The 11,122-nt window shown below is 61.6% G+C and overlaps 1 protein-coding gene across 1 annotated transcript; it reads left to right on the top strand.

Annotated features, from left to right (window-relative positions):
- The first annotated feature begins 1,109 nt into the window (after positions 1-1,109).
- Positions 1,110-4,403, top strand: USH1G (USH1 protein network component sans). Its single transcript, XM_004709154.2, has 2 exons — positions 1,110-1,285; positions 3,179-4,403. The coding sequence occupies exons 1-2, from the start codon at positions 1,122-1,124 to the stop codon at positions 4,401-4,403; spliced, it is 1,389 nt and encodes a 462-aa protein (XP_004709211.1). The 5' UTR covers positions 1,110-1,121.
- The last annotated feature ends 6,719 nt before the right edge of the window (positions 4,404-11,122 follow it).

Raw genomic sequence — 11,122 nt, 5'->3', positions numbered from 1 at the left:
CCCGGGAGCCGGGACTGAGCAGGGTGCCGGGTGCCGGCGAAGGTCTCCTCTTTCCCACGCGGGCCTGGCCGGGCACTTTATACCCGGGGGGACTCGGTGATTTACAGCCGCGGGCGGGCGGGCAGCTGGGCTCCATAAACCGCTCAACCCCGCTCACATGATCCATCTTCTCTCTGGGCTGAATTTGGGGAAGTGCGCGAGGGAGCCAGATAAGGCGGATGATATGATACGATATGTCTCCGTCAAGGGGCGTCCCCACCCCTGGTCCCGGCACCCAGAGAGCACCCCGCCCCGGCGCCCCACGCGATTTGCGATCCAGGCGCCCTGAAGGCTGATGATGCCCTGGAGTCGCCGGGCGCCCAAGACACTCTCGCAGTCCCAGCGCGCCGGAGACCTCCTCTGGGCGCGGCCTTGCGGGCCGGACCGCGTCCCTCTTCCCCCGACGGCCCTGCTCCTCCTCTCGAGCGCCGGGCCCACGGGGTGCTGCGAGCAGCGCGCGGGGCTCCCTGCGTCCGGCCGCGCGGGGCCGCACCTGCCCTCTGGCGCCCCCTGCTGGAGCGCAGCTGCCCTACCCCGCGCGCGAGGACCGCGACTCGCTGGCCGCGTCCTACCGGCTCCCTGGAGGGATGCGCACGCCCGGCTCCAGCCCACTGCCCTGGGGTTTAGGCTCGCCAGCCCGCTCCTAGGCACCCCTCCCCAGTCGTTGGTTGCTCCTTGGACGGCTGGGCGGGAGAAATCGGGGACATCCTCGGCACCAGGACTCTGGATGGACCCTCGGATGTACTGGGGCTGGGCACTTTTAGAGGGCGGACAGGACCTCCAGTGGTCTGTCTGCGAGCTGAGCCCCGGTGTTTAGGACCCAGGGGAAGCCGGGGGCGGCGCCCTGAGCGGCGGAGCATTCCACTCCTCCCCCCGCCCCCCTAAGTCTGGTACTCGGCTCAAATGTCCCTTAGCCGTGGCTCTGGCGCTCCGCATCCTCCGTCTGCGGCAGCGGGGGCTGGCGGCCCCGGCCTCTGCCCGACCCCCTCCCCCAGCCCCATGCCCCGGCCCTGACCCCAACGCCCTCCCTAGCGGGGGGCTTCGCCCCGAACCCCTGGCCCGCCCCGTCCACATCGGGCATCATGAATGACCAATACCATCGTGCGGCCCGAGACGGCTACCTGGAGCTGCTCAAAGAGGCCACCCGGAAGGAACTGAACGCCCCCGACGAGGATGGCATGACCCCCACCCTCTGGGCTGCCTACCATGGCAACCTGGAGTCTTTGCGCCTCATTGTGAGCCGCGGGTGAGTGCCCCACCACTCCCACCGCCTGTGAGAGAAGGAAAGGGGTTCCCGGTGCCCAGGTCAGGGAGACACAGCCCCCTGCCAGACTGCCAGGAAGTCCCTCTCTTCCCCACAAACTCTAGCTGGGACCTTGTGCTTGGTAGCTGTGAGGGGGAAGCCCAGAGACTTTGAACATGGGAGCTGGCTATGGAGCTTAGGAGGGGAGGGAGTGGGATTGGGGAATGCCAGGATTTTGGGAGGGGGGGTGTCACCTGGAGGCAAGAGTGAAGGGAGTGGATGGGCTCAAAGGGCAGGTGGGGCTAGAAAAAGAGTCCCCAGAGGGGCCTCCCACCCCTCTCTCCCATGGCCTGCCCATTGCTGGGATTTATGGGCACTTTCTAAAGGTCATGGGCTCAGCCATGGGGGGGTGGGGGTGGCTCTGGGCCCCTCCTCCACTGTAGGCCTCACTGATCCTTGAAGGGGGATCTCTCTCTGCCCTATCCCTTTGGGGTTGTCCTGCAAGAAGGGGTGGGTCAGGACCCCAGGAGTGGCTCCCTGGGGTTGTAAAGCTCCCTAGGAACAACTCTGCTGGCAGAGACCTGGGGCTGGGAGGGCCTGGGGTGGGAAGGGGGTTGGAAGAGAGACAGATATGGAGGATAGGGCTGGCCCTGGAGACAGGCTCTGGGGGCAGGCTCCGGCCTAAGTCTGTGGGGGCTGAGGACCCTTCTTGCTCCCCTCCTCACTTTCCTGGGCCCTGTCCACCTAAGACAGCTGGGCCAGCCAGCTTCCCAGAGGCCTAAGTTGCCCCCCTAACCCCCAGGGCTCACTGTGACCCCTGACCTCTTGACTCCCCTCAGAGACTCACCAGAGGAGGAGAGGGATTCCCTTGGTGCCCCCCACCCCAGAGGGCAAGGGCTGGCCTTTGATGGAATATGGGCCAGAGGCCAGCCTGCCCTCCCCACATCAGAGTGTAGGCCTCAGAATCCAGGAGGGCAGCTGAGGGGGCTAGGGAGCTGCTGGAACAAGGGAGTGTTTCTTCCTGGTCTTTGTGACCTCATTAGTGTGGGCAGGGGCTGCCTGGCCTGAGCGAGGCCCTTAAGGAAGAACTGGGGAGGAGCCAGCACCCAGGTTCCCGCCAGCAGGCAACCAACCCAGGGGACAGTTCCGTGTAAGGGGTGTTAGAGAGAGCTGAGTGGGGACCCCTGGGCAGTTCACATAGCCTCATATAGCCGCCAGGATGGGGCGGCTCTGGGTGGCGGGAATGGTAGCCCGGCTGGGCACCCTGCTTCCACCTCTTCCCTCCCATTCTGGCTGCCCCCACACTCCCCTCCTGGCCCAGGCCAAGGCCCGACACCTGCTCTCACACACCGGCTTGCCAAGCCTGGCCCCGATCCCTGCAGACCTGGCCAGGCCACGACCTGCCAGCGCAGGCCCTGCCTGCTCAGCCGAGTGGTGGCCCAGCACACACCACCTGCCCTGGGCCGGCCCACTCAGCGGGCACGCACAACCGCACTCACCACACGCCAGCCTGAGACCCAGCCTCGGCCCTGGCCCACCACCTCCCCGGGCCAGCTGCCCGCAGGGGCCCATGAATAATTCACTCCTTTCTCTCAGGGCATCAAATATTTATCCCCTGAGATTCCCAGCCCTCATTCGCTGGCGAAAGCCCCGCCCCTGCCCCGCCCCTTCCGGAGCCCCGCCCGTAGGTGCCTGGGGAGTGGGGGGCGGGTTCGTCCGCACCCTCCTCATTTGGCCACGCACCTGCACGTCCCCTGGAATCGGAATAGAGGTCTCAGCCCCATGGGTCTGTAGCGACCTGGGGTAGCTGCACCAAAGTTCAGCAGGGCGCTGGGCCCCTGCCGTTCATCTGGGTGACTCACCTCACTGCCCCCCCCCCACGTGTCCTCCCTGCAGGGGTGACCCGGACAAGTGTGACATCTGGGGCAACACACCCCTGCACCTGGCAGCCTCTAATGGCCACCTGCACTGCCTGTCCTTCCTGGTGTCCTTCGGGGCCAACATCTGGTGCTTGGACAATGACTACCACACGCCGCTGGACATGGGCGCCATGAAGGGCCACATGGAGTGTGTGCGCTACCTGGACTCCATCGCCGCCAAGCAGAGCGGCCTCAACCCCAAGCTGGTGGGCAAGCTGAAGGACAAGGCCTTCCGCGAGGCGGAGCGGCGCATCCGGGACTGCGCCAAGATGCAGCGCAAGCACCACGAGCGCATGGAGCGGCGGTACCGGCGCGAGCTGGCCGAGCGCTCGGACACGCTCAGCTTCTCCAGCCTCACCTCCAGCACCCTGAGCCGCCGGCTGCAGGGCCTGGCACTGGGCAGCCACCTGCCCTACTCGCAGGCCACGCTGCATGGCACCGCCCGCGGCAAGACCAAAATCCAGCGCAAGCTGGAGCGGCGCAAACAGGGCGGGGAGGGCACCTTCAAGATCTCCGAGGACGGCCGCAAGAGCGTGCGTTCCCTCTCAGGGCTGCAGCTGGGCAGCGACGTGATGTTCGTGCGTCAGGGTACCTACGCCAACCCCAAGGAGTGGGGCCGCTCCCCGCTCCGGGACATGTTCCCCTCCGACGGGGACAGCCTCTCCCGTGCCACGCTGCTGGCGGCTGAGCCAGCCCACTCGGAGGTCAGCACCGACTCGGGCCACGACTCCTTGTTCACGCGGCCTGGCCTGGGCACCATGGTGTTCCGCCGGAACTACCTGAGCAGCGGGCTGCAGGGCCTGGGCCGCGAGGACGGTGGCCTGGACGGGGCAGGCACGCCGCGGGCTCGGCTGCAGAGCTCCCCCAGCCTGGACAATGACAGCCTGGGCAGTGCCAACAGCCTACGGGAGCACAGCTGCCCCGAGGAGCTGCCCTGGGACGACATGGACTTGGGCCTGGACGAGGACCTGGAGCCGGAGACCAGCGCGCTGGAGACCTTCCTGGCCTCCCTGCGCATGGAGGACTTCACTGCCCTTCTGCGCCAGGAGAAGATCGACCTGGAGGCGTTGATGCTCTGCTCCGAACCGGACCTACGCAGCATCAGCATCCCGCTGGGCCCACGCAAGAAGATCCTGGGGGCCCTGCGTAGGCGGAGACAGGCGCTGGAGCGCCCACCTGCTCTGGATGACACGGAGCTGTGAGTGCCGTGGGGGGCTGGGGGGGAGGAACCTCTAACTCAGAGCCATCCTGTGAGTTAGACGCACAGCGACCCCATAGGACAGAGTAGAGCTGCCCCGTGGGTTTCTGAGACTGCCATTGCATGGGATCAGACAGCTCCCACCCAGCGCCTGATGGTTTCCAACTGCTGGCCTGGCACTTAGCAGTCCAGTGTAACCACCTGACACCAGGCCTCCTTTACAGCCTCAGGACCCCCATGGAGGGTCCCCCTGGTGAGTCAGAAAGGCCTCGATAGCAGTGGGCTGGCTGTAAGAAAGCTCCAGGCGGTGACTCAACCGGCTACTACAGGGGTCCTCAAACTTTTTAAACAGGGGGACAGTTCACTGTCCCTCAGACCCGTTGGAAGGCCGGACTATAGTTTAAAAAAACACTATGAACAAATTCCTATGCACACTGCACATATCTTATTTTGAAACAAAAAAACAAATGGGGCAAAAACTTTACCTGGCGGGCCGGATAAATGTCCTCTGCAGGCCGAATGTGGCCCCGCCGGCCATAGTTTGAGGACTCCTGGGCTAGTACATAAAATAGGGTGGGCGGGGGTCTCTCAACATTGGTGGCAAAGTCAGTTTTATGAAATACGGTATTATGAAGAAAAAAGCCTGGTGTTATGCCCCGCCCCTTCTGCCACACATAACAAAATCCCAAGGAGCATTGGTGGTGGGTTAGCGTTGGGCTGCTCACCTACTAACCGAAAGGTCAGCTGTTCGAAGCCACCACCAGCTGGCCGCGTGGGACAGGAAAGATGAGGCTTTCTACTCCCATAAAGAGTTACAATCTTGGAAACCCACAGGGCACAGGTGAACCCTGTCGTAAATCAGGTCACTGAGTTGGCATGGACTTGATGGGGGTGAATTTGGTTTTTTGGTTTTTTTTTGAGGATGTCAATCTTCATGGGAGCAGATTGCTCGCTCTCTCATAGCAGCTGGAGGGCTTGGCCAATGCTTACCTGTTAGCTCTGATGCTTACCTGGTAGCAACACCGGGTGAATGTAAAAAAATAACAAACTCACTGCCATTGAGTCAAAGCCGACTGATAGTGACCCTACAGGACAGGGTAGAAGTGCCCCTGTGGGTTTCCGAGACTGTCACTCTTAACGAGGAGAGCAGAAAACCTGGTCTTTCTCCCATGGAGTGCCTGGTGGTTTCAAACTACTGACCTTGCACTTAGCAGCCCAGTGAGTAACCACTGGGACAAATGCAAAACCAAAACGTGGGGAAAGGACACCATGGTTTCCACGAGATGTTATCACCCTGGTAACGGCCCCAGAATGATTCCGAGCCCTGCCACCCCCACCCCCTACCCCCCCACCCCTACCCCTGGGCGCTGGGCTAGCCCTGCCGGTGTGAGTGGACTATGCCACTCACATTAGAAGATGGCAAAGTGGAGACTTGGAGGGTGCAGCGGTTCACCCCAACCTCCGCCATGCTCAGGGCAGAGTTGGGCTGGGCCCTGGTCTGTGTAGCTCTTAGGCCTGGGACAAGGCACCTCCCTTGGCATGTGGGCAAGGCAGTCAGCAGGTCACTCCAAGTGGCCAAGCCTGCAAGGCAGATGTTTTACCCGCCAGCCAGAGGCCAACAGTGGCAGAGTTGTCTTATTCAAAAGCCACCAACGGTGACCCAGAGTGCTGTTGGCCCATCCCTGCCCCAACCCCTGGACATCAGCTATGTGCTGGCAGGTCCCTTCCGGGGCCTCTCCCTTATGGCACCCCACAAACCCCAGCAAGTCCTGCTCCTCTCCCCTTGATATCTGTGGCCCTGACTCTGGAGCACTGGGTGTGGGGAGGCAGTCGGGGTTCAAGTTTGGGACACAGGGCACCTCTTGCCTGCAGGGAGGTGAGGTGAAGCACTCAATGCCTGGCCCGAGGGCAGACACTTGCGGTCTCCCCAGGACCTCACTGAGCTCTGTCTCTCTTCCTCCACAGATGATGGGGGCTCCAGACCAAACCAATCGTGAGTTGCCACATCCTCTGGTGTGGGGCTGCTGGGCCCCCCACTGCCAGCCCCGCAGCCCCACCTTCCTTGGGAGTAAGGAGCACTGGTTCACCACCCTCAAGAGCCTGCCACACCTGCAGCCGAGGGGAGACCTGTGGGCACCTGGAGGCCCAGAACACTGGTCCCAGGGCTCCCGGAGGGCCTGAAGGGGCGAGTGCCCTCTGTCAGGGCTTGGAGCCACCCCCAACTGAGCGGCCAAAAGGGACACCTGGCTTTGCGGGGCGGCTGTCCCCATGCACCTCTGTCCCTCCACACCACCCTCCCGCCGCTCTCCTACAGGCAGGCTGGGGCCTTGCCTATGTGGACTGTCTCCTATCTCCTTCCGCCACAAATGTACCTAGAGGCAGTTATACCAGACTCTTCAGCCAAATGCCCCTTCCTGTCCCTTCCATCCCTCCTATCCAAGAGCTCGGTCACCTCTTCTCCTTCACCCACTGGCCATGGCGGGAGCTGGAGAGCCAGGTGGGGTGAGAGGTGACAGGTACCCTCCCACCCTGTCCTGGCCTCCAGGTACCCCAGGGGGTTGGAGACACAGTTTGCAGTATTAATGTCCCTGGGCCTGGTGCCTGCTCTGGATCAAGGAAAAACCTCTACCAAGTGCCTCTGTGTCACCTGGCTCTGGACAGGCAGGGGCTGGGTGGGGCTGGGCTTCAGGCAAGTCCAGCAAGGTGGACATGGAAGGGGCCTGAGGTCGTGGCTCATCTTGGCTCCTGGCCCTCCCCAGGTCCCCAGGGCGGGGTGTGTGTCCCTGGGTAGCAGGGATTGGCTCGTTTACCTCATGGTTAGGAAGGGGCTGGGCTGCTGTGTGAATCTGTGAGCACAGGGTCATGCATGGGCTCACCATGACTCCCATCTCTGTGGTGTGGGGACACCAGGGGAGACGAGACGGATGTGTGTTGAGTTACATTGGAGTAGGGGATCCACTCAGGACCCCTCTGCCCCTCGCATACCACACCTGCACACAGACAAGCCCGTCTCTGCTCATTCAAAAGCACCCCCTTCCCAATCCCTGCCCCTCCTGGGCCCCTTCAGGGGGACAGGTAGAGAGACACCTCCCCACCCAGGGAACCTCTCAGACTTCCCTTGGGCCTGTCTCGGGGGGCACTCTGGGACACACCTGTGGTGGGAATGGGCCCTCCTGAACACCCCCCAGAGCTGGGGCATAAGGAGCAGGGTCCTGCTTTCCACCACCACAGGGCACTAAGGTCTCAGCTGCCTGCCACCGCCACCCGGAGCCTCCCCAGCCCTCCCTCCCCCTGGGCCTGGGGCCACCCCAAGTGCCGATCCTTTCTCTGGCCCCAGGTGCCACCCCTTCCTTCCCTCTCAGCCCCACCCAGGTCACCCCCCTGGGATGGGAGGTCCTGCCATTCCAGCCACGGCCCAGCCCCTCCCGCAGCAACATTATAATGTCAGAGAGAATGTTCTCCACCCTCCCTGTGTCAGCGTCTCCTCCTTTAGTCTCTTGGGGGCAGGAGGCGGGGAGGGAGAGGCTCTCTCAGGGCCAGGGGACTCAGCCTGCCCCTCTGAAGGAGACCTGGAGTCTTGGACAACCACTGGGCAGGGTCTCCTCCCATCGTCATCTCTGCATGGTCCCCCCTCATCCCTGGGCCAACCAGGAACTGGCTGGGAGGTCAGCCAGCCCAGGGCAGACCACACCATCCCATGAGAGGATCCACCAGGAGGCCAGAGTGGTTCCTGGGGTGTCGGAGGAGAGGGAGTGGCAGACTCCCAGCCCTCATAGTCCAGAATTAGGAGTTGATGGAGGGGAGGGCTAAGAACTGGGGTAAGAGTGTCCCCAGCAGCTGAGCCACAAGGTGGCCCAGGCTCCAGTTTTATTCCTGGGCGGGCAGTATTTTCACCATTCCCACCCAGGGCCAGCCTGCCTGGGCTTCTCCAGGGGTGGACACGTGCCCCAGACCTGCCACTCTGTCATTCAGTCCCCGGGCCCATGGCCCTGTCCTTCGGGCCCTGACCTACCCTGAGAAGATTTCCCATGTCTTCACCAGTGCCCTGTCCCTGGCAAGCTCTTGGGGGCAGCCGGATTCAGAAGCCAATCTCTCCCAAGGTGGACTCCCGGGCAGCACAGTGACTAAATACGTGACTGTAAGCCTGAGGGTGGGTGGTTTGAACCGACCGGTCACATGGTGGGCGACAGATGTGTCAGTCCACTTGTGCAAAGATGACCGACAGCAGGTCCTCAGGGGCAGCTCTGCTCTGACCTACAGAGTCACCAGAACCCAAAAAGTTCTGGCAGCCACAGGCTTGGTGTTTGTTCTCCCCCAGGGCAGAGGACCCTTGGCTGGTGGACTTTGTTCGATAAGAGTGCAAGAAAGGGCCGGGGTCATTTTGTTTCCAGGATGATATGCCAAGGGCCTCTACCACCGGATGTTCAAGATAGTTCTCCACAATCCCCACATGCCCTGATCATCTATCCAAAAGATGGCCCAGCAGCTGTCTACGGCTCTTAGGGTCTTAGGGTGCACTGCCCTCCACTTTACAGATGGACACACGGATGCCCGCAGAAGGAAAGGGGCTGATCCAAAGGGCTCCTACTGCGGCCACACTTTCCTCAGCCCCAGGCCACCCGGTGACCCCTGTCGGCCATCCAGGTTACTGCACCCACCTCACGAGGGACCCACTGGTCCCGAGAAGGACATGGGGGTGTGGAAACCAAGGACAAGCCTGAGAGTGGGTGGGGGCTCCTGCCGGGAGGCAGAGACTAAGCGGGGACAGCAGAGGCAGGGTCTCTGATGGCTGCAGGAGTCGCACCAGAAAGCGGGAGGGAACTTTAGACATAAAACGAGAGACACTTTTACACAGCAGGGACTCAACTTGCTCCACTGGAAATTTGCGGTCGAAGCCAGGGAACTCCTACAAGTTTAGAATCATGCCTGCCGCTTCAGCTAACCCAAACTAAGTCCGATGCCCTGGAGCCACTCCGGACTCACAGCCACCCTGTAGGGCAGGACCCACTGCTCCCATGGTCCACCCACCCCCCCCAGCTTGTCTGTGCCACCCTCGCCAAGGTAAGTCAGGGCTGTGTGGGAGGTGACAGGGCACAGGGGCCACTCAGCCCTGGACAGTAACACCAGGTAAGTCAGGGCTGTGTGGGAGGTGTCAGGGCCCAGGAGGCAGTCAGACCTGGGCAGTAACACCAGGCAAGTCAGGGCTGTGTGGGAGGTGTCAGGGCCCAGGGGGCACCAGTTCCATTTCTTCCCAGCTCTGTGGCTGGGCTGTTACCCAGCCCTTCAGAATCTACTTCTTCATCTGTAAAATGGGTATTCTAATAAAAGCATTAACCTCATACTGAAAGTTGAGTCTATGCTGACTCACAGCAGCCCTATAGGACAGGGCAGATCTGCCCCTGTGAGCTTTTGAGGCTGTAGCTCTGTATGGTACGGGAGTAGAAAGTGATGTCTCTCTCCCGTAGAGCTGCTGGTGTTTCGAACTGCTGACCTTACGGACGGCAATCGAACACGCAACCACTAGACCACGAGGACTACTTGGTAAGCCGATAGATTGTTTTTTTAAAAACCCAAACCAACTGCCATCCAGTTGATTCCGATTCATAATGACCCTCTAGGACAGATTAGAACTGCTTCCTAGGGTTTCCGAGGGTGTAAATCTTCACAGAAACAGACTGCCACACGGCTCTCCCTCATCTCACCTGGTGGGTTCGAACCACTGAGCTCCTCTGTGGTTAACAGCCTAGCTCTTAACCCTTCCAGGACCGGGAGGAGGGTGGAGTGATCCGCATCTAAATCGCTCACAGACTCCCGGACCTCAGGCACAGCAGCTAGTGCTGATCATGGTAATGGTTGGTCCTGGGACAAAGCAGGGGCAGTTGGCCCCGCCCCAGAGGTGAGTCCCAACCCCCTGAGAAGTGGTCGCCCTCTCCCTCTCAGTGGTTGCACCCCTTTCTGAGCAGCAGGGGGCATTGACAACCCAGCCAGGGGTCAAGGAATGGACGCATGGGGTCAACTAACCAAGGCTGGACTGCTATCCAGTGGGAGGACCCCAAGGGGGGCTGAGCGGTTCTTGGGTTATCCGAGGAGGGGGAGTAGCAGGCCCTCTGGGCCCCATTCACAGCATCCTCATGTTAGGTTGCCGTCAACACTCTCCCCTCCTCCTGTGAGGTCCGGAGCTGAGGACCGCTGAGGTCCTCTGGCCGATGAAGAGTCAGGATCAGAGAGAGCGCTTACTCCGGTCCCCTAAGGGCCCACGACCAGCAAGTGAGGGGCCTTTGGGGCTTTCAGTCACACTCCCTGGCCTGGGTCCCTTGGGCCACCCTTCTCCTCACAGGTGAGCTCTCTAGTTCTTTGTGTCGATTTATTGAGAGCTTCCAGGGAGGCAGGCTGGCAGTCCTTAAGAACGGCCCATGCAGCTGAATCACCTGGGCCCTGCTTCACAGGTGGAAAGTGGAGGCTCCAGGCAGTGATCTGGCCAGCCCGCCGTCACAGAGCTTGTAGGTGTATGAGCCAAGTTTCAAACCCAAATTTTCCCGATGCCAGGTGCCCAGGTGCCGGCTGGTACCGCCTGGCATCCTTCGGTGACCTCTTGGCTGCCCTTGATCTGGGCGAGTGCTACGGTCATTCTCAGGGGGGTGGGGGCCCGCTGGCTGTGTCACAGTCCAAACAGTGTGACCGATGGCACCCACCGGCAGGTCACTGGGGAGAATATGGTGGGAG

Source organism: Echinops telfairi, unplaced genomic scaffold (genome assembly GCF_000313985.2).
Source record: "Echinops telfairi isolate 266 unplaced genomic scaffold, ASM31398v2 ScPeMD7_7458;HRSCAF=8496, whole genome shotgun sequence".
NCBI classification, from domain to species: domain Eukaryota; kingdom Metazoa; phylum Chordata; class Mammalia; order Afrosoricida; family Tenrecidae; genus Echinops; species Echinops telfairi.
The sequence above is the reverse complement of the archived record's forward strand: the minus strand, read 5'-3'. Positions and strand labels throughout refer to the sequence as shown.

What these genes read in the sequence shown, in the direction of transcription:
- USH1G (XM_004709154.2), top strand. Translation starts at nt 1,122, where the DNA reads ATGAATGACCAATACCATCGTGCGGCCCGAGACGGCTACCTGGAGCTG. An exon ending in CGCCTCATTGTGAGCCGCGG is followed by an intron (nt 1,286 to 3,178) that starts GTGAGTGCCCCA and finishes TCCTCCCTGCAG; the next exon opens with GGGTGACCCGGACAAGTGTG.